The sequence below is a fragment of the Vidua macroura genome, chromosome 5 (genome assembly GCF_024509145.1).
Source record: "Vidua macroura isolate BioBank_ID:100142 chromosome 5, ASM2450914v1, whole genome shotgun sequence".
NCBI classification, from domain to species: Eukaryota; Metazoa; Chordata; class Aves; order Passeriformes; family Viduidae; genus Vidua; species Vidua macroura.
The window spans coordinates 58,679,539-58,707,225 of NC_071575.1; the positions used below are offsets into that span (position 1 = coordinate 58,679,539).

At 35.3% G+C, this 27,687-nt stretch overlaps 1 protein-coding gene across 5 annotated transcripts in view; it reads right to left on the reverse strand.

The window, feature by feature from the left end:
* Window positions 1–27,687, reverse strand: part of CPNE8 (copine 8) — a 70,971-nt gene that overhangs the window by 12,512 nt on the left and 30,772 nt on the right. For 3 of the 5 annotated variants that reach the window (XM_053978596.1, XM_053978599.1, XM_053978600.1), the window contains exons 8-16: window positions 25,077–25,180; window positions 23,143–23,247; window positions 19,897–19,938; window positions 14,239–14,314; window positions 11,516–11,569; window positions 8,334–8,395; window positions 4,519–4,565; window positions 3,661–3,842; window positions 1,617–1,744 (exon numbers count right to left, since the gene is read on the reverse strand). In XM_053978596.1, the coding sequence (XP_053834571.1) occupies window positions 1,617–1,744; window positions 3,661–3,842; window positions 4,519–4,565; window positions 8,334–8,395; window positions 11,516–11,569; window positions 14,239–14,314; window positions 19,897–19,938; window positions 23,143–23,247; window positions 25,077–25,180 (800 nt within the window). Of the gene's footprint in view, window positions 1–1,616; window positions 1,745–3,660; window positions 3,843–4,518; window positions 4,566–8,333; window positions 8,396–11,515; window positions 11,570–14,238; window positions 14,315–17,708; window positions 17,897–19,896; window positions 19,939–23,142; window positions 23,248–25,076; window positions 25,181–27,687 lie in introns of those variants that run through there. The other 2 variants (XM_053978597.1, XM_053978601.1) reach the window with 2 other exon arrangements.

Below are 27,687 nucleotides of genomic sequence, written 5' to 3' on the forward strand. Positions count from 1 at the left end.
TGCAGGGCAGTACCATGTCTATGAGAATCACCAGAATAATCAAGAAATTGAACCTGGAAGGAAAATGGTGTTACTGAGAACTGGACTGATACATAGATTGCTCTAGGGATGATCATGCAGTAGAAATCCTTGTGAAGACATGTAGCTTTCCCACTATAATGTAGTATGATTTGCTACTAGGAGGAGCTCCCAAAGTTTGCAACAAATTGATATTTAGACAAAAGTTCAGTGTAAGGACTACTAATACTGGTGAACAATCTTCTGTTATTCTGCAAAAGTTGGCAAATATTCCTGAAAAGCAACTGGTGAGAAAAAGAATTAATTTTATGCCAATGCTTTGATAAAACTGGATCAAAAATTTCAATTTTTTGCAATGAACAGCAGGCTTGAGATAAATTGCCAAGTTCTGGATCAGGCATCTCAGCTGTTATGACCAGTTCTGAAGAAAAAGAAAGAGCTAGAAAAATTGTTGGGTTAGATTTCCAGATAATGTGGCTAATGCAGACACTGAGTGCCACATACATGGAAAACTGCTACTGAAGAGATCATGTCAAAGGAAAGATTAAAGGAGACAGATACTCTCAGATGACAAACAATGTAAAATACACATACATAATTTTAATGGTATGATCTGAAGAAAAACCAACAAACTCTAACAATAAATAGCTGAAATCAGCTATCTAGCCATGCTAGAGGACACAGAAAATTCTTCGCCCCACAGAATTTGCAAACTATTTTCTGCTGGTCTGTAGAACTAACAACAGCAAACCAGATAGAACATAAATATCTCTTGCTATTAAAATTAGCTATTTTGCAAGCTCATAAATAAAACATTACCAGTACAATGATTTACACATCCCTACTTGTTTATTTTGTAACCAGTAGCTCTTTGTGTCTGTAAATAAAATAAAATCTGTTCAGCAAATCACCTAAGCCTTATCACTTTCCAATATAAATTCATGGAGGTATTATACTGCCAAGGTCTTGAGCTCAAGATTATAAGTCAAGATCCTGTCTGCCAAAATAAGGCAACATTATCCTTCTTAAGAAACTTCTATAAGCACAGGAAGGTTTTTACTTTGAGAAGTTAGATGAGGTGTTCCATAACAGCACCATGGCTCGCCAGTGGTGACAGCTGTATCACTGCCTTAAAAGTACCACTACCAGCTGGGAATTGTTGGCACAGAGAGACCTGGAAGATTTTGTTGATGTTTGGGACATTCAGAGGTTAGAGAAACTACACATACTTAAGAAAACTCAGAGCTTATAAAAATTTTTCATAGGTGCATGTATTAGCTGAGAAGCAACAATTCTGTGCTCTAAAGGACAAAAAAGGAACATGTCATGACAAAAATGTTCTTTCCTTATGATTTCTGCTAAGATTTTGACTCAGGCTGGTCAACTGGATCACTTGCATTTCTTTTTAATCAGCAATTAAATTATGCATAATACCAGCAAATGGTCTTCAAATCTACTCAAAGTCACAAGGTAATTATGGGACTGAATAAACAAAACAACTGTCAACAAATACCTTTCTCTGTAACTGTCAGCCTTTTATATGCAGCAGTTATTCTGACATGAAGAAGTTTCTGCACAGCACCTGTTGTGATGCTTACCTGGCTACATGATTAATTACAGGAGCAAAGTTGGTTGGTCCATAAAGCTGTACAGATTTTAGACTCCTGTAATATGCCTCCATTACACCATCAATTCCATGGCAGTATGGATTTTGAGGATTTCCATTCTAACAAAAACAAGAGATGATTAATCATTATAAGTAATTATGAAATAAAAATTACATAGGTTAATGAACATTACCCAGCATACATATTTAAAGGGCTAAGACCTAAGCATTCAAGGATCTATTCAGAGATCCTACAAATGCCCAGTGTATGTGCCACATCTGCTTGTGAGTGTTAACTGCTGAGGTAAGGAGGTTGTACGAGTCTGAATCTCTAGGACTGGCTCCTAGACATAAACACCACCTTTAGCGTAACTAAACTCTCCTTCACACATACAATAGTAACAGGCATTTCCCTGTGTGGATTTAAGGTATGAATTACAGGTCAGATGTAAATCTGGAAGCACGTTTAGGAGCACAGTTCAGGCTCTATGATTTATTCTTTTAAAAATGTGAAAAAAAATGATAGCCAGATCCTGAGTTCATAAACTTATAAGTGTGTAAGGTAAACAATAAACTATTCATTATTTTGGCCCGATATTTCTGCATTGAAAATATTATTTTTGACGTGGTATAAACAACTGAAGAAAGGAATTTACTCTTTGGGAGCCCACAAAATGGCTAGTACTGTAAATTCTTAGGGTAGGCATTTTACTACCTATCTCCGTAATGACTCTTTAATGAGGATACCTATTTACAGATGGCAATACAAACATAAAAGCTGAATTCCAGACCAATGTCAGGCCGGAAAATGATCTATGTAAGGCTTCAAAACATTTCAAATCATCCTACCCTCCTTCATATGCCAACATCTCATTGGCTTAGTGTGCCAGTACCTCAGTCTGAGGCAACATATACTTGCTTGAGAATCTAGACAGTCAAAGGGGATTTTGGATAGAATTTGTCTAAAACATTAAAAGAGAGAGCTGAAAACACTGCTAAGCATTATGTGGGAGACACCTATATATGTGCATATATGGTGGAAGGAAATACACACACACACACACATATATATGTATATGTATGTATGTATGTATGTATGTATGTATGTGGTGCTTTTTCTCTTGTAGAAGTATCACAATGGCTCATAAAGTAACTGAATTAATTTTAGAAATATCCTTAAAACTGAAAGATGTATCAATATATTTGGGCTTTCTATACAAAGTCCAAAGTCTGCAATTTAAATGAGTAATTGCACCTGTTTTAAATGACTATCTATGTGGAAAACATTTCCCTGAGGTAAGATATGTTGCACTCTTTTCTAGCACAGGCTGACAGAAGAAATACACATCCACAGTCACTAATCTGCTGCCATGTCTTTGATGCTATCTGATTAGAACTCCCCTGATACACCTACATTTGCTATAATTCTGACAAATTTATCCTACCCTGAGAAGAACAAAAACCTCAAAATAAGCAAGTAGATAAAACACCAACACCAGTCACAAGCATCACCTTTCTGGCAAATCCTGGTAGATTTTAGGTTTGTAATTTTGACCCATGGACCAATCTCAGATTTGTTCTTATCAACTCATCAGTCCACTTAGATATCCCTATGTCTCTGAACTAGCAGCCTTTAAAGACAGAGAGCCCAGAAAATGAGACAGAATAATAAGAATAATAATGGAATACTATCTTGGCATATGATTAGTTTGCTTCTTTAGAGATATTGGCTTCAGTCTGAAGTCTTTAAAGTATCTGTTTCTCAAACTGCTACAGCTGAGGTTAAAGATCATTATTTTTCTTTATTACAATTTTTGGCCTACAGGGACCTCTTGACTCCAGATTTCTCTCCATAACTTCAAGCGAAATAACTTCACTATGATGAAAAGTTTTGAAACAGCTATTTAGAGTAAGCACAGAAGACTTAGCACATTCTCTGTTCCTTACTTGTCCAGTAACTGCTTAAGACTACAAACTTAACTCCCAACATTCTGTTGTAGTAAGGAAATTTTAGAAGTATATATTTATTTACTTACCAGTGCAAATTCATGTGATACTCTTCCATCTGGAGGAAGTCTAGCTCCAAAACCTAGAGCTGGGAACATTTTATCACTATCATAGTCCTGAATTATTTCACCAACAGCTCTCAGTGCCATGCCATAGGCATTCAGCTGATAGGGATTCATGTAGTGCAGTGACGTTGGCTGTAAAGGGTTACCTGTTGAAGCAAGGATCAGATTTACTTTAAAACTGAATCACTTCAGAATCTTCTCTCTTAAAAATAAGAAGTTGTATCAGGTAAAATGCAGCGTTCTGAATAAGTATTAAAAGCAGTAGTTTCTTAGTAGTTCTAAATACATTTTAGCAGAAGTAGCTGTACTTCAGCATTGAAAAGGCAGCAAGAAACTTGTAGATTTGTGCAATTTATACACTTTTAAGATGAAATTTACAAAAGTATTATGACATTCTGAAAGCAGCTTTGGAAGAGGATCACAACTTATCTCAGTTTCACCCCACTTCAGCCTCACTCTCCCTGGAACTATTTGGCCCTTTTTAATGGGTTCTAAGTTTTCTCCCAGCAGTTATAAAAAACCAAACAACGACTACAACAACAACAACAACAAAAACAACAACAATAATAATAATAATAACTACACAAATATTTGCAAACAGCTAAACAGCTTCTGGTTATTAAATTTTGTATGTAGCTTTTCCAACTTTTATTTGTTCTGTTTGTCCTGCTTTCCTAGACAGGAATTGGCCTCTCATCTGTTCCTTGGCAAAATGGAATCCCAAGTCCAGTTGGTGCCAGCTGAATGCTGCTACAAACACATATGTACACTTAAAACTGAACACAGCACAAACACACACAGTATGTTTATTTTTATTCTTACCATTGGAGGCTGTGAAATCAATAGCGACTGTGAAATTGATTTGGGTTCTGCAGAAAAAGCAAACACAAAGCTTATTAATAGTGGTACTGCTATGGAGAAAAATAAACAAGAGATGGTAACATCATTTGTGAACAAACAGTAGGACACTGACTTTCTAATAGAGGAAATAAACACTGAAAAGACTCATATAAGGTTCAAGCCAAGGGGTACACAACACTAACTTATTAACACACTGAAAACAATTACTTGTCTCCATCATTCTTTTTTTCATTGTTTATTAAAAATCATAAATAATTAGCAAGAACTTCCATAAATATCATTAATTCTTTTTAACAGTAATACTGATTTTCCCTTGGATATATTTTAACCCTGGTCATGCAAGATGTCCTCTCCCAGCTAAGGTGGAATACCCAAACAAAGCAATGTGCCTTATGGATTCAGTGCTGCACAGATCACTACTACTCTGCCATAATTTAGTTGGTATAGAAATACATGATGTAGTTGGAAGTGTACAGGTGATTTTGTGGTATATAGGTGATCCTATATACCACAAGAATGAAGAAAGTATCTTTAAAGGAACAGCAATCCTCACAGTCACAGAGAGAGCAAAATGAAACCTGTCATCTTTTAATAAGAGTTCCATCAGTACCGATATACATAAGGGAACAAATTAAGCCTGAATGTAGTTTTTGACTAGGCTTGATTACAGTTTTTTAACCAGTACATTGAAAGGAATCTGGATTTCCCCCTGTGGCTTCAGAATGACAACCAGCTGGTCTGTCAGCAGGGGGGAGCAGTTGAAGGTTTGAGGACCACTTACTGCACAGAACTGTACAACAGAGCTGTCAGAGTAACTAATTCTACCAAGAGGCTGCATCCTCTCCGTGGCATCTAAACCCCCAGTGTCACTTATAATTTCCCCTTTGCAGATGCTTATTGAGCCAAATGCTGTAACAACAGACAAAGATTTTTCCAATAAAGTCTCTTCAAGATCTTCCTCTTACATAGTTTTATTACTCCTTGATAGTCTCCAAGGATACAAGAAACACATGGCAAAGCTTCCAAAATACTTAGCTATGACAGCTCTTGCTTTGAAACTTTCTCATGCCAGGTCTCCTGTGAACAGCAAATATGACTCCCATTACAGTGGATAGTGTACTGCCTGGATTAAAACAGCTGTCATGAAAGGAGATCCGAATTTCCGTTTTGACCATCAATGATTCAATACAGTTCAGTTAAAAATATGTGACCAAATCCTTTTGAATCTAAAAAATGTATGGGTGGTCATTTCTGAAGACCTGGAAGAAGGTAAGGCTTTTAACATGATGGAGGAAAAGATTTCCTCTTATCTTCCAGTAATCTGGGACAGAAGAGATGACAAGATATTCCAGTTGCAAAAGGATTCAGTTCCTGAATTTTACTGATTTACAAATAACTAGCTCACTACCTTTTCCAATAAATCAAACCAGCTAGAAACATTTGCACAGAAATATCTTTTCTGTCCACTAGGTCTTGGAGCTTTGTGGCTTCTGGTCTTTCTTCCAGACAAAAAAAAAAAAAAAAGACACTAAGCTAGGGTTGATAGTCATTCCTGTAAATTCAATTGCATTCCTTTCCAAGACTGTATACCTTACATTGCTGCACTTATTCATATATTTGGAGAGGTTTTGATAGGAATATGTTACTAACTGGGGGCTGTGATTTGGAAATATACATTATTTTTAGCACAACATACTTACTTTAAATGTGGGAAGGTCAGTGTGGCAAAATATGTGATTAAGTATCGAGATATAAAGAAAAGTCAGGTATTAAGAAAGTGCTATTTGATGTAATATTCAGATGGAAAAGAGACATCCTCCTCTTTTCTGCCATACTGCTATAAAATCCAGTCTTATGGAGTAAAACAAAATCTGAGTTTGTGGACAAACCTCTATTTAATTTTCCAAAGGTCTTGAAAAGAAAACAACAGTCATATAGATGATAGTGGTAATGGAATATCCCCATTAAACAGATGCAGACTCAAAACACGTATCAATACTGTAATTATAATTCCTTAAAGCTGTCAAGATTTCCATGACACCTCCAGTAATTCTAAACACCTCAAATGAATTACAATGAAACTTTTGAACATAAAGTATTTTAAAAGCACCCATTTATGGAAGAGTAAATATGCAATTGTGCCAATTGCAGAATCACTGCTTTCTACCTCTTGCCTATCTAAATGGAAGAAAAAGAGGGAACTTAAAAACCAGTTTAGGAGGACATGATGGGAAAACAGACTGATTAATGACAAAATCTTCTTTTTCCCCTTCCTTCAAATATTTGTCAACTGGACTTTAACTGATATGTAGTCATACTAAATGAGACAAACAAAGGAAGGGAGAAGCCTAGAAAATAACTGAGTCTGAGCCTCCTGACATGAGCCTCATGTCATGTTTATGTAACTGCATATGCTGCAGAAAGAAAGGTAAGATTTTACACAAGTACTTTTACAGTTTTCATTGGCATGTACATAGAAATAATTGTATGAATCACTAAAAAAGATTCTATATAAAATAATTAAATAAGTATTACTGCTCATACTTTTAAACACAGAGCATTCCACTGAATGATATTACTTTTTTCGTAAAACGAGCAGAAAATAGTTTAATTTTTTTAATGAAATGGAATTTATTAATATCACAAGTCTTCTCTGACTTACAGTTAATGAGATATACTTGTATTGTAACATCTCAGTGAGGAATGTGATAGACCACCCTGGAAAGATTACATAAACAGCCCCTATATAATTTTCTTTTCAAATTTAGACATAAGCCTCAACTCCTCAGTTCCTTATATCTGCTCTTTCTGTAGAAATGAATTTTCAATGAATGGGGAATAGGATGGTCATGGCATATTTGTACAGCACACTTCAAAGGAAACAGCTGCACTAGAGGCAAGACTGTTTCTTCATGCATTTGTGCATACACAGACTTCAGTCAATAGAAATTTCTGGTAAACATGGATGGATGGCCATTTTCAGCTTCTGTCAAAGTCCCCAACAGGAATGTAGGACTGCCACTGTTGGGACCAAAGGCAAAACCCTATATAGTACTGTCAAAACACAGCACAGACTTTTATTTCCACTGAACTCTAGTTGAAAACTTAAAAAAAAAAAAACAACCCAGAAAAATGGAACTTGTTTCTTCACAGGTAATCAATGCTCTTAAAAACATGTGGAATGTATATGCAGAGTCTATGCCCCAAAAATAAGTGCCCAGGAATGCATAACAAATTTCCATTATTTTAGAGAAGTACAGTGTTCTGGCAGGGATTTAAGAGCCAGGAATTTTTCAGATTTGATCCCATTTCCAGGCATGTTCTAGGGCAAGACATTTGACACTTCTGTCTCTACTTCTCCTTAGAAAAAATGACGATAAATGAGAAATCAAATGTTATAAATTTTAATTAGCATTGAAAAAATGCCTTTGAAGGGGAAAAGCTCTAAATAAGTGCCTATATTAAATACATCAAAGTTCACTATAATTGGAAGAAACAGGCAGCATTTTAATAATTTAATAATATATAGATAATTCCCTTGTATTTAATCAAATTTTCTCTGGCTGATCAGAAGTCACTCTTTCTCAGTGTTTTAGTATCAACTCCAATTCCAACAGTATAAGTAAAGTTCCATAACTTAACTTAGTAACTATCTGCATGCTTTATGTAGGAAAGTACAGCCCCTAAAATGAGGAAATAGTACAGCTCCTTACAGATGCTATTGAGAGCCATAAACAAATTGTGAAAACAAGAAAGGTTTGTTGCTAATCACATACCCGCCTTTAATATAGTCAAGGAATGAAACTTCTGTTTCAATTAGGAAGGAAAGCAATGTTACCTGAAAGCAAATAAAAGAGAGTCAGACATGAATTGTGTGTTTCCCAGCTGAACAAGTAGAGACATAAGCACAATGTTTTTCGAGCTCTGTCCTTAGGACGTAATTTCCTACAGTATTAAGGGAAAAAAGAAGATTAAAAAAGATATTAAATAATTTCAGTAGGTAGCTCTTGAAAGGGAAGAGAAGGTTGAGAAGTCTATAATTGCCTTCTTTTTTATATTTAAGGAGAAGGTAAGGAGCAGAAGATTGTATTCCAGAGCAGGTTACCACATCCATGTTTTCTGATTTCTGTGTACTACACCTACAATTGAATATTACAGGGTATATGATAATGCATCTATTCTATGAGCACTTCAACACTGTTTAAATAACTCAATTACCATTATTTATGTAATCACTCATCTCACATTAAAGGTGGCATTGAGTATTAATGCAAGCCTAGAATGCAAAAATCTAGTAAAGTATACACATACAGGAAATATATAAAACATTTTTGAAGTAGTATGTATATATATACTATATACTATATACTACACATACATGTATGTGTGTATGTATGTATGTATGTGTATACACATATATCTGTATATAGATAAAAATGCAACAGTAAGAAATTTCAGCAGTTCCAGATTTTACCATTCAGAAATTACAGAGATCCAAAACACAGAGTAATCTAAATGTGTTATTGGCATTTTCAGCAATCAAGTCACACAGGTATAAGCTCAAGTGGAAAAGATACAGCATTGTAAGATCTTCATATATTGTGCAATATTTATGAAGCAAATAATTAAAATTTTAATTTTATTTACACAAATTCTCTCATTATATAAGTGCAGCAGGCAGGCAGTGAAAACTGCTTTAGTAACTACTCAGAGCAAATCCATGAATAAAGATACAAGGAATAAAAAGGGAGTGGAAATCTATCACAAACTTTTGTGTCCACTTGCAGCAAAATATAAAAATTGAAAATACTCCTATGTTGTAAACTTAGACTCAGAATGAAATTACATGTAGCAATTCTGTCTTCTGTCCAACTTCCTTCGTCACAGTTCTGTGTGATTGAGCGATCAGCTAAGCTTAAAATCACCAAATTACCTTTCTAGCTGAGAACAGAAGACCGTAACAATGTTCTGCCAGGCTATTAGTAGCATAGCCTTGCAAAAAAGATCAAAATTTCTATGCATTTTCCCACTGGACAGTAATATTAATAGTTGATCTGCTCTTACAGCTGGTTCTCTTGTTCCTAATTAATTTAAGCAAATATTTTCACTGCATCTGATTTTAAAAGTCAAAAAATGGAAACAAACAACTCCCAGAGTGGCTGAAGTATTTAGTTACATATAGACAACGACTACCAATGCTTCAAGTTTTATGCAGTGAATTTTTTATTTCACTACTAGGCTTTGTTTAAAACTAACCATGTATTGTGAAACACCTCTGCCTAGCATGTAATTTGATTGCCTGAATTTAAAGTGATCCCTTAAGTAATAATAAATTGAGATATGCACTGTATGTACATAGTCTTTAAAGGCAGTAGTGAGATAGCTGTCAATTATTTGTATCCACTCACTGTAAGTTCTCCAGAACTCTACCTTCTATTAATGAAAATTATGGACTTGGTGCCTGGATTGAAAATTTAAAAATTTGCAAGATAAAGAATATCTTGGGTAAAAGATGAGGACAAGAAAAACAAAACTGCAGGCAAACATACAAGAAAGTGACCATGTGGAGAAGCAGAAGGAAGCCTGAAGGACTACTAGAAGTAAGGGCAAATGGGGACAGAGATGACTCGATATCAAAAAAAATTTGCAACAGAAAAAACCAACAGAAGAGAAGGAAAAAGAAAAAAAGGGTAAAGAAGGAAAAAGGAAAGAAAATAACTAAACCATTTATTGGAAATTTTGATGTAATTGGAAGTAAAGAACAAGACACAGTTGATTTTGTCTGTTCAAACATGAGTAAAATACATTTTTTTCAAATGCAGACAGATACTTGTGAAGATATTAAAGTATTTTAAACCAAAATTAACATGAAAATTGAATGTGAAAATACATTTTTTTGCTCTTCTGTACCCTATGCCAGATTTCATACCTAAAATTTAGCACTGGTTGAAAACAACCACTTTACATAAGTTTCTCACTAATTTAATGCAATAGAACTTGATTTTAACATGATAGATTTTAGTAAAAGGAATATGTTAGCAAAGAATAAATCACCTAATGAATTAGATATTGTATGGTAAATTTTAGCAGGCAAGCTGCTTCTGCCAATTTTTCATAATTTAAAGCAAAGGTAGAAAAAGAAGTGTTTATTTTCTCACTGATAAACAGACTTAGACAAGAATGTGAGAATGTCAAAACATTCCTTTAAGGCTACTTTTCAGCATGAAAGTAGCCCTACTGAGCCCTACTCAAGAGTGGACCTGTTCATGTGGAAAAAACCCACATGGTGGATGTGTTTACAAAAAACTTCTCTTATAACTGATTAGGCTTTCCAATAAAGCAATCCTCAACATTTACCTTCACTTTTTTGTAAATGATGGTGTGAACATCATGGATGCCAGGATATCAAAGCTGAGCAAGTGCTGAAGGGAAATACTTGCATTGCCAGCAAATGGTTCATAAACATGAGAACAGAACACAGAATGCAAATCAAATAAGAGAAATTCTCATTCCAAACAATACTAACAGATCTTTCAAAATAAATTTGCAAACACTTGTTGTTAATAAAAAACTTTTTTTTATTTTGCGAAGATAAGCACAGTAGTTTTTAACAATGTTAACTCAGCAGATAAATTTTAAAAGAGAATTTATTTGTAAAAGTGCAGGTATGTTCCAGATAAAAATTAAAAAGTGTTCAGTCCAATATTTTCAATTATTTGACTGAAGTTTTGGTAGCACTTATTTTGAAAACCATTGGTGACTTGACAGCACATTTGGACAAATTTTATATCAAACTCTTCAAATGAGAAAAATCTTTAAATAAATGCTGTGTAAAAGTAAATAGTTTATTGTGACCTTGACAGAAAGTTCTACTCTAATCCTGTTAAAATACAAGTCAACTACACTCTGTTTGAAGCAAGAAGAAAAGCATCCAGTAACATAAAATACATTTACTTACTGTTCCAGAATTAACATACTTTTTCTTTTTTCCTTTTTTCTTTGGATTTATTACCTAGAAACACAGATACAAACATTAAAGCAGTATGATCCAATATAAAGATAAGTGTAAGGTATTTTCAATGCAGCAATATTCTATTTTCAGTGCATTCTAAGTGTATTCAGCATCCTGTCTACTGATGGATCTCGATGCTGGGATATGTGCATGTTGAAAACCAGTGAATTTACCTTCATGGTACTTGCCAGGGGAGCCAGTGCTGGTACTCATATTTAACAAATAAGGGATGAAGGCAACAGACGTGACAATGTTCATTATATCTGAGAGCTCAGTTAAAGACTCTTTGAATTTTCATAAAGTTCTGCATTTTTCTGCATTCCTGATCACAGCGTTTCACTGTATGATGTCACTACTTTGTCACCTCACAATGCATCTCTTCACAAACCAGTTAATCTGTTTCCATCTGCTCCTCACAGCACCTGAGAAACACTGAGTTGTTCTACTCTCAATTTCTGTACTTGGTGCAATGACAGGACCTGGCTGGCAGGAAGATCAAATTTCATGAAAAAGGTAATTCCATGAAAATGTTGAAGATCACCATCTGACTGGCATACAGGAGTTGGGTGGCCTCAATGTACTCCCCATACCCAAGAATTTTCTAGAGCTGGACCACAAAGCATTAAACAGTTTTCTTGAATGTCTGGAACCCATGGCTATAAAATTTCTCACTGCAGCCACCAATAATTTTTTTTTCCCTTCTGAATTCCTACAAAAGGCAAGTCTCAGTTAATTTTGTTACATACACATGAAAATGTACTCCTGCTTTTCCAGAAATGCACATGGAATTAGAAGCAAAATATTCTTTTGTTAATTAGGTCATTCAAATATCTCCTATATATCTAGGAAATTTAATGCTTTATGACTTACTGCCAAGTTTTACTGTAAACTACTCACAGATGTCCCGCAAATGATAAGGAATGAAAACATTCCCAATAGGAATCTTAGTCACTTATTTGGTATAAAATATTTAAAGAATTTTGCCTGAAAATGGGCAAACTAGTAATACTTGTCTTCCAAAGATTTTCTTCCCCAACCAAAATGAAATTACATTTAAAGATCTATTCCTTGCACAACACAGAACAGCTATGAAATGTAAGGCAGGAAGAGACAACTATGATTTGAAGTCTTCCCAAACAGGCTAAACAAGTGACTCCCTCTTTTCCCCCAGTATGCCACACTGATGTTATACAGTAAATATTCTGCCAAGCTTTTACTCCTTTACACACATATAAGCCTGTTAACACTTTAAAAATCCCAAGTAACTCCTGCCCCTCCATTTAACAGCGTCTGATGAGCAATAGATTAAGCCTGTATAATGGTGGCCATTAAACAATGCAGTAATTCTTGTTGAACCAAAATCTTAGCCAGAAATTGACTCCTGCTGACATCTGCCCAGAAGAGGAAGATGAAGGTAACAGGCTGCCTGTCTGCCCTGTGGCAGTTCATTCATTGTTCTCCAGAATTCAATGGTCAGGCCTGAATTAGCAGCATATTGCTTGCCAGCAGTCATTAAATGCCAAAGAGAAAATTCATTTGAACTTTCTGCTTCAGGTGACTTGACAATTGGTTTCTTAGGAATTGCAAGAAACTGCACTAGAGCTTGGAGTGAAATATCATGGGAAACAAGGCATATACTTGGAAGCAAAGATGAATTAAATGACAGCTTGTTTCTCTCTTATAATTCATAGTACTATAATTATTATGATATTTACGTAGAGTTCTTTTTTGAATTTCAGATAACTTTAGCAATTAAACAATTTTTTAGCCTCTGAAAATTTTACATCCCAGCAGGAACCTAGAAAGCTACATGACTTATAATGAACCTATTAAAAAAAGCTCAGTTGCAAAGAGGTGGCTCTAGCAAGGTTCCTAATCTTTACATATGGGACACTCACTCAAACTTCTCTACCTGCCTTGGGTTAGTCTGTAAAAGCAAAATGTTTAAAAAAGAATTTGCCCAGTAACTTTTGTTCTGATACTGTACAGTTTAATCAAATAGAAGCAGTACCCAAGTATGAAGTATTGCAGTGTGGGGAGGCAAACATGAGCTGCTCAGGAAATGTACGCTGTCGCTGGGAGTATGATACTGACTAGATTTAAGAAACTGAAAAATTACTTAAGATGTTATGACAGAATACTCCTGGTAGGGTAGGATTTGTGTCAGTGATACAACAGGAGAGGACATTTTCACTATGCACAGTAATCTGTGTTATGACACTATTCACAGGAAACTACTATAACTTACTGTAACTCTGGGGTTGATCTTGGATCTAAGTGAGAAAAAAGCCATGGCTTTTGGTTATCTTTGTCCTGCTCTGCACAGCAGCACCTTTGCCCATCTTCAAAATAAAACTGCAGCACATAATTGGAGCACCCTCCTTCCCTGACTTCTTTAGTGCTTACCTAAACCATTATATTTGTTACCACCTATATTAGGACTATGAAAATACTGAAGTTTAATGGCAGTAGTCTGAGATCAATTAAAGGACACCTTAAGGAATACCAAAGATCTGCACACCATGCAGAAGCAAAAAAAAAAAAGGGTTATAGCCACACAGGCTTGCCTTCTCATTAGTGGCAATAATAGCTTTCCATTGTTTTCAGTGTTTTCCATTGTTGTTTTCTCATTTATTTGCTGAGAGTGAGTAAATACTCATAATACTTACCTCATAAACATTGAACTGAGACTGCCCTCTCGACAACTCTCTGTAACTTGTTGTGAATTCTCCAATGAAATCATGGCTGTTTGAAAAATAAGATTTTAAATCAAATGCACAATGTTTAGGAATTTAAACGTATTTTATCTATTAATGCAAAAGAGACACACACAGCCAATATGAACTGACACTCAAGAAACAAGTAATGGCAACAGATATAATTTGCTTTAAAATCTTCATTACTCCCTCTGTTTTCATGCTATTAGTAATGCAAATTCAGAGTTGGAAAGTATTAGCTTAAATCTTTTTGATGTCTTTTGCTTAACTTAGCTGCACAATGAGGACTATGCTGTAAATCAGTGACTGATCCCAATGTAAGTTTACAGAACCTGAAAAAACAGAGCAGGCTGCCAAAAACTGTCACCATTTCCTCAGCTGATGACCACTGGCACTACAGACTCTGAACTGTGTAGGAGGCTATGTGAGAGAAAGGGAGTTACTGAAAGCAGGAAAGGAGTAACTTAAACCGGGAGAGACCACCCCTCACAATCTGTGTAACGTGACATTGAACTTTTAAGGGGAAGACCCAAAGTTTTATTTCAGCTCCTCTGTCTTCCCATCTGGGAAAAGAAAAGCAATCCACTGAGGCTACTCAGCTTATGGTATTATTGGAAAGCAGATCTTAACCTAACAATAAAGCAGTGGTTATCAAGCTTCTCCTTTCTAAATTCTATTCCTGCTCCAAGAATACATTCAGCACTCCTGTGCTGTCATTCACATTTTAAAAACTGCTTTGCCAATGCATAACCAGGGGCTGGCACATTGCCCAGGAGCCACTGTGAGCACGGTGCCCCGAGGGAGTTGTGGCAGGGAAAGCACCGCTGAGGAAGGTGCCCGGGGTCAGGGAGCTGGGGCACAGAACCCACAGGGCTGCCAGATGTGACGAGCTGCAGGTCTGTATCTCAGACAGGTATGGAATGGAAGGACTGCAGGGCTCAGCGCCCCAACTGTCAACTGCACAGAAGTCACAAGTTCTGTTCCCATTCTCTGCTCTGCCCAGCTGAACTTTCCCCACTGCTGCTCCAGATTTTCCCAGCTGTGCTCTAAGAAGGCATTGTATTTCCTCTACACTATGCCTCCACATCTGGTGAGCTATGAAGCTAACTGTTTTACCTTCCCTCCAATGGTAAACTACAATAGAAATTCAAAGTTTTATGACTTTGTGACTTGCAAAACTTGTTTTTCAGAAATTCAGCAGTTTTAATTAAGCTATAAATATTAAAAGCAAATTTAAATAAATCTGAATGTTGCAAGATAAAAAATGGAAACAATCCATAGCAACATGAAATTTCTTTCTTGCTTTATTCATAATGAAATTAAACAAAAAAACCCCTCAAATACAAATCTCATTTTCTGAAATCAGCATGAATTCACAAAATATGTAAATCAAACAACTAAAAGGTTCAGTCCTCATGCTGATACAAAAAAAAAGCAAAGCACACTGTAAGAAAGCTTGAGAAATAGTGTATGTTAAAGATATTCCTCATTACCCAGATTCAAAAGGGACCACCTCACATGAAACACTCCCCTTCCAGCTGGAGATCATCAAATTGCTTCCAAAACCAAGACTTCTCTTAAGAAATGTATTTTGGAGGTGTATCTCTGCTCTCCAGAGATGCTCTCCAGACTGCAAGGATTATTTAAGCAGGGAATAGAGGAAGTCATCCACAAGGTGTATTTAACCTTGGGTAACCATGGCACTGGAGAAGAATGTATATTGCTTAAAATGGAACTTTTCCTTTCGTAACAGTTCTAAACTTTCATTTTCAAATCAGGTTGTATATTTAAGGCAGAAATTCAGACAATAGTTCAATGACAACCTACAACCATGCTGCAACAAACAGGAAACATGAGCCATTCCAGACAGGACTGTCCCTGGGGAACAAAAGAATCTGTACTGCTTAAAAGTAATTGCTCCTTTAATTCTAGGAGACACTGGACAGCCTCCTTTCCCTATGGCTATATCCAATCACTGACAAGACCTGAGCTAGAATGATATGATTCCTCTGATGAATCATGTTAAAAAGGTATGGGCATACACAACCAGTCTCAGAGCCCTCTGTACTTACAAGATCATCAACTAGGATCTTTACACTGGGTATTCAGGTGGATGTACATGCCACCACTACGCTGGTTCTGAAGGCTGAGTGCCTGTTGGACAAAATATGCCTTTGCCAGATGTATAAGTCGTTAAGAAAATATTCTAATATTAATCATCACACTTCAGCAATGGATCTCCTTATTAGTCTCTGGATTGAGAATCCAAAGTACTTATTATTTTTGCCTGCCTAACACCAAATTTTCCTAGACTTACAGACTTTCATCATGAGTGGCATATCAGAACACCGAAACAGAGAGTCTTAGCACACAAAATTATCTTAAAGCCCATCTCCCTAAGTTTTCCATGTTTAGCCCTGTGTTTTGAAGTGCTGAAAATCACTTTCAAAACTGTATTAACTTTGATTTTTTTATTATCTAAAGGAAAAAACCAATAGAGGAAAAGACATTCATAATCAGAAGCATGTCAATGAATAAGGAGAAAACACAAGAATTTAAAATCAACTGTCTAGCTGGAGAAGGAAGATGAAGGACAAAAAATAAGGTGGAAGAGCTTAGAATCTGAAATTTAAAATCCCTCCTGCAGTATTGATATTCTCAGACGAATGCTTCTGTGGCCCCAGGTTAGCATGACAAAATTTACTGCTTTATAACCCAACCCCCCACCTTTTTCTATGTAACAGTTCATAAATACCGAGAAATTACTTTTGCAACATGTATGCCAAGTGATATTTTTTCTGAAATTAAATGACAAAGCTTTTAGAGAGAACTAAAACCATCATAGTATTGCTGATGTGAAGTTGTGCACTATCTTATTTGTTTCCTTCTGTTAGACCAGTCTGCTTCATATATAAGGACACTCAATAAAAAAACCCCTAAAAATGTGACTCTGTCAAACAATTGGCCCAGTAACAAAACCAACTTTTGTGACTTCTTATAGCATTAAATATTTTGGGGTTTGTCACTGCTCTTAGAAGCAATAAAAGGTATCAGAACAAGTTGCTCATATTTTGACAATTTTTATTCCAAAATTTTTATGCAATTTTAATGCAAAAACTGGTTTAACACAAAGGATGTTTAATAGTTAATAGTGTTAATGTTACCAAGGGTATGTATTACTTTTTGTCAAGAAGTTTTGTGTGATATTTGAAAATAAATAAGAGCTATTTGATGACAACAACATGATCATGATATTACAATTACTCCAAAAATGTAGTTTAGGAACGTGAAGGAAGAAGCTCAACCCAAAGCATCATGGTGCTATTTTTCAAAGCACAGGTAACACAGAATGCGGAAAAGGGAAAAAAACCTCTTAGTCAGGACTCAAGAAGTCAAAATCAACTCAAGTCATGATTCAGAAATCAAGTATATGCACTGTAATTTTGTCTTCCTGATTGCAGAACAGCCTGTAATATTCAGAATAACTTGCTTTGCTATCAAGAGAGCAGGCAATCTTTCAAAGATTGGTCCTGCCCAGTCTGCACATCTCTGGAGCAAACAGATTCAGCGTGGTGACGTCTCCAGCTGGTGTAACAACAGCTTATAAAAACTGTCCATCACAAATGGAGATTAATATAAACTGAAGAACAGTAGAGTTGCACAAAAAATTGTTAGAGTAACTCTTGAATGGGATTCATTTCAGATATACTTGGCAATGTCAAAGTTAAATTAGGCACTTAGGTTTTGCTACGATCACTATATAGGTTCATAGATACCACCAAATGGCAATTTGGTAGGATGGATTCAATCAGACCATTTTCCCCTGTAAGCCACTGAGGTAGCTTAAATGATTAGTTCAATCTACTTGTCTGATTTTTCACATGAGATGAGTGCTGTGTCATCTTTCAGAGGAATTTTACACTAAAGATATCAGTGCTCGGTGTGCTTCTAAATTCAAAATAGACAGAAAGCAAAAAGCAAAAAAAAATCATACCATTAGAATAAAAAGGAAAACATGTAAATGCTATCCTTCAGTTTTGTTTTTTAGGTATTAATTTTATAGGTATTGAGATTGTGATGTGAGCAAACGCAGATAATATTTAAGACTGGAGAGGCTAATGATTGCCTAAAATCCACAGTATGTTCAAGATTTCACTCAGACTTGCAGTTACTTAGTGTTATTTGTCAGATTTCTTCCTTTTCTTTTTAATCTTACAGATTTTGGATAAAGTGAGACAGCACATGGGGTCTGATATCTTGACAAAATATATTACTTTTTGTTTATTAACATGGCAATAAGATTTAACTTTTCATTTATTTTCAAAAAATATTTTCACAAACATATAAAATTTTTTTAAGGATTTGCCAAATCTCATTGAGAAAAGAATGTTAATAGAAATTCCAACAGGGATGCAATGATTTTTTGCTAGTATGGCTTCTTAAATTTAAATACACTTATTTTAAATGGTAGAATATGTTATGTATATACATTATTTATCTCCAGGAAATATGTAATCAAGAAGGATGAATTTACGCTGGCAGGTATTCATAGAGGGTAAACATGAGATAAGAATGCTTGTAAACCAACAGGCTTCATGATGGAAAACCAAAGACAAAATTATAACCCAAGAAAGCTGAATAGGCTTTTGGATCTTTTCAGCAAGGTAATGAACAGTAACACAGGATAAATTTGCTTATTATGATTACAAGACATTGCCACAGAAGCACAATATCATTATCTATTATACTAGAAGCAAATTGCTTTGGTAGTATTAAAGACATTACTGTAGAATAAATAATATGCTTTTAAAAATCAAAATGCAAGTGCATATCCATATGTTTTAAAATATTAATTAGGATTAATAGGAAATAATGAAGACATAGTAACTTAAATGAAAATAAACATATTACTGTATTACATTTCAGTTCTAGTACCAAGATTTATGAATACAGTTTCTAATCAACATATGAAGATATAAGCTTAAACATTTTTAAAAGAACAAGAGCTATCAAAACACTGTGTTAAAAGACAATTGTACTGTGTTGGTCAAAATAAAGGCAATTTATTTATTCTCATTTCTTCAGAAAAAAATGTACAGCCAGTACACTGGGGTTCACAGCTCTTAAGAATAACAGATATCCCTCCTGAATTTAGGAACAGAAATTCCATGTATATTCCACTGTCCTCTTTCAAGGGGAGTTATACAAAACTCAGTTTTCCAACTCCATAGTTTACTATAATGTTTTGATGAAGGCAGACATGGAAATGAACATTCAGGCCCAATCTGAAATTAAGGTAATGAATAGGTGGCTTCTACATTGCATTATTTAGGCCACCATGAGTAGCCACTGCAGGCAGGTGCATTTTATCATGTTCCATGGATGAATATACACACAGCAGGTTTCAAATAGGCTAATGCATCAGTATTTACCACAATTGCAAAACACAGTGCTGTATCGCACCAGAATTTTTCCAGTACCTGTACTTCTAATTATTGACAAATAACTAACTTTCTAAAATATTATGCTGGACACTAAATATTTGTATGTTTTGCAATATGTATATACATGCAGGAATAACCCTTAAGTTCAACAGAAATAATGTCTTACCTTCCATCTCTATCCCAGTCATATACTTCTACTTTAATTGTCCTAAAAAAAAACAAACCAACAACACAACCCTATTAAAATGTTAAATTTGTACCTGGATTGCCTTTAAGATTAATAGCCTAGGGGTGCATCAATTGTGCCAAATCAAAAAAGCAGAGTTTTTCAGTCATTTCTCATGGGACAGCAAATAGCCTGTCAGGTTACACAACACTTCTTCATAAATCAATAGCTAAATACAGTGGAAACTAAGGAAACAATTAAACACATTGGAAGTTTGACCAACATATTTTTACTTGCTGATGTTCTGAATTTTCTGTGGTTTTTAAAATAAATTATTATTTAAACCTTGAAGTATTATCAAAGTTTTTAAGAACTGTTTCCTTATGAGTAAAGTGAACCCTTGAGGGCAGCTCTAACCTTGCTTCAGGGATGACTGGGAAACAGATAAAAAGGAAAAAGCAGACATTTCCCAAGTAAAAGATCAATCATATTTCACATACTTACTTCAAGAGTGGATTTCTTAAAATGGAAATACTACAGAGCATATGATCATCAACATACTTGATGAAACAGCAAAGATGTATGAGGATAGAGATAGTATATAGCTTTATTCATCTCTTTTTACTACACAAAGTGTATGTACATAAGCAAATTCAACTACTGCTAACAGTGAATCCTATTTGGCCTAAAATCAACTGAACATGGGATAGAAAAATAACACCTCCAGACCTCCTGTATTTTAAGCAACAATGTAACTTACTTTTAGTCTTCAGAACAGTTTAACATGAAGTGAACTTATCAGGGCTGTCTTATTAATAGAAGGGACAAGAATCTAAGCAATTACTTTATAATTTGCTTCAATGGAAGCTGCTCCTCATTCTTCCAATTACATACAGTCAGATATATATTGATTAATTTTCTTTACTAAGAAGGGACTCTTTGGGGATAAAGCTGAGCAACAGCTGGTATTATATACAATATAATATCAAGCAATTCACACCTGGATGTTTTTCACATTTTTTATGATATTCCAAAAAAGGTAAAGAAGGGCTCGCTTTGTCTGGATGCACCTCTTTTCAACTCAAATTTAAAGGCTCCTAACCACACCATTTGTTATATTTCATAGCTCTTGCATATTTCAGGTTGGATTTAAGTTACCTTACAATGAAAACTGATTAAAGTGAAAGTTGTTCTGCAGAACAAAGTGAAAAACAACTCCAAACCTCTTATCCTACCAAGTATTTCAACCTTCAAAGGAAACTACTTTCATCTTTGGAGGAATTCAGCAAAAAAAGGCAATATCACAATTTTTTTTTTCCCTAGACAACCATTATTTTACTTACATTTCAAAAACTGTTATGACAGACAGAACACACCACTAAGTTAAGATTTATGTAAGGTTTAGTGGGATTTAAGTTTTGAATAGTCTTACAAATCTGTGTCCAAATAGCAAAATCATCTCAGTGAGAAAACTCGGAGTATTAAACTAAATTATTAAGAATATCAAAATAAATTCCTGAGAAGGATCCTCAGACAGGTAACTACAGTAAGAGCAATTTGTCCTTGAATAGAGCTCCTCTCTTTAATATGAAATTTATTTCATATTAAAGGATTAATTACGGATCTTGACTTTTATCTATTTTGTATGATATTCAAGATATTAAAAGACCTTTCCAATCTTCACACACTAAAACTTAACCTTTACCTTAAAGGACACAGTTTAGAGGATGGGTTTCGTATTTTAATATTAAAAACACCCTTTTTATTTAAAAATAATCAAAGTTAGACATGGGTATCTCTGTTTTAAAACTTTTATGCAGAAAATAACTAAATGCTTTTTGAAAGCTCATACTAAAAGAAAGAAAGAACAAAGACATTAGACTCTATGTACCACTGCAGTACTGAAACGCCATTCCTGTGATGTCTGAAAACACTGTATATTGCATAGTTTGAGAAAAATTAAGTAAATCCTGGTCATTCCATAATGAAAACATGGACAGAGTTCACTCAGAAGCATGCACTAGCTGAAGATTTAGTCTCCCCAACACCAAAATAAACATTTAGTGTGACATACTTTTACTAATGACATTATTCCCACCTTTCATATCTATCACAGAACCCAGAGCACCAAAAGTTTATCTGTGAAACTATCACTATCTGAAAGAGACCTTTGGGGTTTGTGTTTTTATGTATTACCATGTGGATGTTAGGAAGTTAATCCTTACCTTTAGAAAGAAGGGTTTTCGAACTAAAAAAACTCAAACCTCTGAAGTTTTTTCTGGACTATCAGCAGGTTAATTTGAATTAACCTGACAGCTAATGACTACTTCTTAATTTGAAACATGATTGCTGTATGCAGGACTATGAAGCTCCATGGAGCCTTTATTCACTGAGCACATCATGTTGAAAATAGGTCAACAGTCAACACAGAAATACTTTGAGGAATGCTATTACACTTTTAAGTTCCCTTAATTTGGAATGCTGGAGTTATTTCAATATGCCTGCACCACAACATCTTTTCTAATTATTATGAAAGCTTTTTTCCTTTAATATGATAAACAGTGCATTGTCCAGAGACGAGCCTAATGAATACTATTTTGCTTATGCATTATGCACATTAACCCAAATACAATTAAAAAATTCTATTTGAATATGCTCATTACAAAATTGCTTCGTTTTTATTGCATCTAAGTGAAAGAGTAACCATTTCTAAGGAATCTAAAAACACCCATTTGCACTGAACTAATTTGCTTGTTATTAGTGGTAAAATGTCGATTAAAACCATGTTATTATTACCATCTAATGATAGATCCTTTTGCATGGCACCACTGAAAACTTCAAATCTGAAGATGACTACCTTCTGTGTTTCTCATCTACTGATCTATGTATTTTAAAGGCTTACATTTATCAGCATCCTCTGACATTTCATTGTCACCCAAGGAAAACAGATCATCATTGTTTTTTATTGAAACATTAAAAAATACTTGTGTACACTTGTCACAAAGACCATGTTTTAAATTAGTCTTTTCTTTCTAATTCACACCATAGAGAACAAAGAACTTTTTCCAGAAAACACCACTACCAATTCCTACAGATTTAGCATATTTGCTTTATTTGTCTAAATTCTTTAATGTGATGAACAGTTTTGAACACCTATTATCCTTTCAAAATGTTGATTAAATAAAGAACACATGAGTTAGGGAGAAAAAAATTGTATAGGCTAAAAAAGCTTAAGCTACATCTTACCGGTCATAGTCTCCATTACACAGTGCTCTCACAGAAATCTTGAATGCCTGCCACACTGGATTCAATGTATTTTTTACAACTTCTGTTTTGTGACAGATTGTAAAACTGCAATTAATACAAAAAATTAAGATACATTTTGTATTTATTTACTTTTTATTTTGTGTCATTAAAGATGGAATTAAAAGAGCTGTAATCATTCATCCATACTATGTCCATTAAAATATAAGGTAAGAAAAAAATAACTATGGTGAAATTAGAAGGAAGGGAAGACTGAAGAGTCCTGCTGGAGAGAGATTACAGACTAGAGTGCTAAACAACTCTTAATCTGAAATGTTTTTGCCCAAAACTTCAACAGGAACTATAACTATTCAGTGAGTGTTTCAGGGAAGAGCAGTTTCCATCTCACTAGTTTAAACAGACCTTGTACATACAGGAATTAGTCACAGATCCAGAAAGAAAGTGATCTTGTGAGGATCTGACTCTTGCTTAGAGATTAAGAAACTGAGCCAAGGGAGTGATGGCTTTCAGATTTTTATTCCCCGTTTTATGTCCATGATTTTTTAATCAGGGCTGTGTTAGGTCAAACATATAAGCCTCTCTGAGATTCAATGATCACCTTCTCTCATGAATTGTATTAGCATATTCTGCTTTCTCTAAATGATGCAAAATTAAAATATCTCTTTTGAGCCCCATCTTGGGGACTGAATTGTTCAAAAGAAAGCAAGAGACAAGGTCACTGATGAAATCATTACTGAAATTCTTCATCCAGTTGCAACTAAAGTTATCCTTTGAAGGACTGTCCTCCTTGCACCCCGAATGCCTACACTTTTATCCTGGCTATGATTCAGAAAACATGCCTGAAGCCAAAAAAAAAAAAAAACCAAAACATTCTTCTGCCAGAAGTGCAGAAGAGTACTGGCCAAACATCCTGTTGGATTCAGGAAACCTATAAAGTTCAACACTCACCCCTTAGAAGGAAGTGGGGAAGAATGGCACTCAAGGCCAAGAGAGGCTGCATGTACCAGCACTCCCAGTAATACCCAGAGAAATATCACAAGTGACCTTAATGCCCCTGACAAAGGAGCATAACTCCTCCAGGCTTGCAGTTTTACATAGGCAGTGTTTACTCAGGAAACTGTTCCTATCATCTGCCTCCAAGAGAAAAAAAGCAGGTAATAGATGCACACACCCATGCACAGATTTATGTTAACAACTATTCCAGTTAAGCTACAGAAAAAAGTAGTATTGTATATGTCTAGCCTGTGGTTTGATACATGTTAGATGTGAGGACTTTCAATTTCCAAGAAATCTTAACCTGCTAGTAGAGCCCCACAAAGGCAGAGTGTTTTGTTGACCAGTGCATGTCAAGGCTTAGCAGTGGAACAAAAGAGACTTGTCTACTTTAACAAATTAAAGCATGAATGTAGCAAACAGCCATTTGTAAAAATATAAATTCTATTTTGGGAATTTTTGAATTCAATTTCCTAGAACTGTCAAAAAGATAAAAGATACTCCCTAATTTAAATTTGCAGTATAAAATGTTTTTATCTAAACACAATTTCTAAGCATTAGCATATTTTGCAGCTACAATTTTCTTTGATAATTCTATTTAATTGAAATGCATACTATATCTTCGCAAACTATTTAGCTATTTTATTACAATTAATTGTCATAGTGCTTTATATTTATGAGACATTTACCTCTTAAAACCCTAAATTGCAGTATTTGAAAAATTTGTTGTAATAGTTTTATTCCTAAACTGCCTAACATGACAAACTGAAATCCAACAAACATTATAAAAGAAACACAGCTTAATATGGACAGCGTAAAAAAAAAGAAAACTACATTATCTATATTATTACCTATATATTATTATTATGTAAATAATTAAGTTGCCTACTGATTAGCAGCAAAAATACTTAACAGGCACCTACCTGCCATCTTCATTGCTTCGATGAAATACAAGGAAAGGATCAGATTTCCCAAAGAAGTCCTTCTTGTCTAGCTTGTTTGCACAAAATTGCATTAAAACTGAATCCTGAAATTGGTAATATAGAAAAATTACAGACAGCATGCACTCCACTACACTAAAAAAAAAATTGACTAAACTATGCAAATAGAAAACAAAATAAATGTGGGTATCTGTCTTCTAAATGCCCCTTACATATTCACATTTGTGCAATGTTTTCATAGTGCAGTTTGAATGGCTGGAACCAAGAATTCCTTTGTAGGCACATCAGAAAAAGAACAATTTTCTATGCTAAAATGGCTCAGGATTTTTCAAGGATTTCCTGACATCCAAAACTGCATTCTGAAAGAAGTAGATGCACAGGCAAGGAAAGCATATTAGAATTAATTTTAAAAACTCCAGTCAGGCACAACTCAGCCTCATTCCTTCAGTGACCGAGCCCTGTTGTTGTCTGTTCCTACTGCTTGTCAAGCAAATGGCTGCTGGCTCTTAAAAGTCTGGAACCTTCAAGAAAATGAGCCTGAAAGGTATCAAGTACATCCAATCTGACAACAAATAAGGAGACAGGTTTCTTTGCTGTAATCAGGCAAACTAAGTCACACAGGTAATCTCTCTGGGTAAAGTCAAGAATGAAAAAGGATATAAATAAAAATGCAAAGATAAACTTGCAGACTCACCAGCTAACTGGGGCAGGGCCTGCTGGAAGACTGCTCCATAAACAGATCTGGAGGTGCAACAGCAACAAGAGGATGATGACAGAAAATGTGGGCTCACCACTGAGTGGGGCAGGAGACCAGTGACAAAGGACATTGCAAAGTCCACATTTCTCATAGATTCCTACATCTTGGTCTTACTGCTAAGATTTGCCTTCAAGATTCTTGGAAACCTGAGACCCAGACCTGAGAAAGTCTGGAACAAGGATAACTTGCACTTGGTAGAGGAGGACCAGGAATGGAACATTTAAAACAGACCAGACATACAGAAGTCCATGGGACTTGGTAGGAGGCACCTGAGAGTGCTGAAGGAGTTGGCTAATATTACTGTGGGGCCACTTTCAGTTACCTCTATAAAGTTATGATGTTCAGGGGAAGTTTTCCTGTCTTTGAGAAAGGGCAAGAGGATCCAAGCCAGTTTTATCTCAAACCTCGAGATGATACTAGAGCAAAAAATCCTGGAAAACATATGCAAACACATAAAAAAGAAAAAGGTGGCTAAGAGACATCAGAAAGTATTTTCAAAGGGAAAATTCATGCCTGATCACTGGAAGCCTTTCCTCACAAGATGAGTGGCTGATTGGATGAGAGGTGCCTAGTGGATGTTGTTTATTCTTCAGTTTAGCATGGCCTTATACACTGTCTCCCATAAATCCTTGTTCACAAACTAATGAATTATAGACTAGGAAATTGGACAGTGAGTGACACTGAAAAATGGCTGAACTGCTGGGCTTCAAAGAGTCATATTGAGCTGCACAAAGTCCACCTGGGACCAGTCATTAGCAGTGTATCATTAGCAGTGGCATCAAAAATGGGCCAAGAATGTTAAACATCTTCATTAACGACCTGGATGATGGACAGTGTAGACCCTCTGCAAGTTTGCAAACAATACAAAACTAGATGTTTCTACAGCTGATGGTTGTGCTGTCAGAGACATATGTACAGGCTGGATAAACTAACCAATATGAACCTCATGGGGTTCAACAGAGCAAAATGCCAGGTACTGCACTTGAAGGGGAATAACCCTATGCACCAGGACAGGCTATAGGCCAAACAGCTGGAAAGCAGCTTGGCAGAAGAGGACTGAAGGGGCATGGTGGACACCAAGTTAATCAATGTGCCATTGGCAGCAAAGGCCAACAGCCTGCTGGGCTACATTAGGAAGAGTGGTGACAGAATGTTGAAGGAAGCGACTCAGTTTTGGTGAGGCCACTCCTGAAGTACTGTTCATTCCTGGAGCACTGTTCTAGACTACAGTACAAGGAAGACACAAACATGCTGAAGCAATTCCACCAAAAGCATTGGTGGATTAAGGGATTGGACCATCTCTCATCTGGGGAAAGGCAGAGAGAACTGAAATTATTTAGCCAGGAAAACAGAAGGTTTATCAATTTGTGTAAGTACATCATACTAGGGAATAAACAGGAAATATTATATATATATATTTTATAATATATATTAATATAATATATAATTAATAATACATTAATGATGTATATTATATGTATTATATGTATCTTTTTATATATGTATTAATATGTATATATTTAAAAAAAAAAAATATATATATAATATATATGACATACTGGGGAATAACACTATGGTTAGTGGCATCCAGTGGAAGAAAAGATGGCAATATGTACACACTTGAAATGGAAGAAATTCTATTTAAATATAAGGAAAAACCTTTTTACTGTAGGTGTGCTGAAAAGCTGCAACAGAGAAATTGTGGAGATTGCTTGGATTCAAAACCCAACTGCACAGAGCCCTGAGTAGCCTGCCCTAAGAGGGACAGGAGTATTGGACTAGACAATCTTCCAAGTTCTTTTCCAACCTCAACAATTCAGTGATTCCACAACTCAT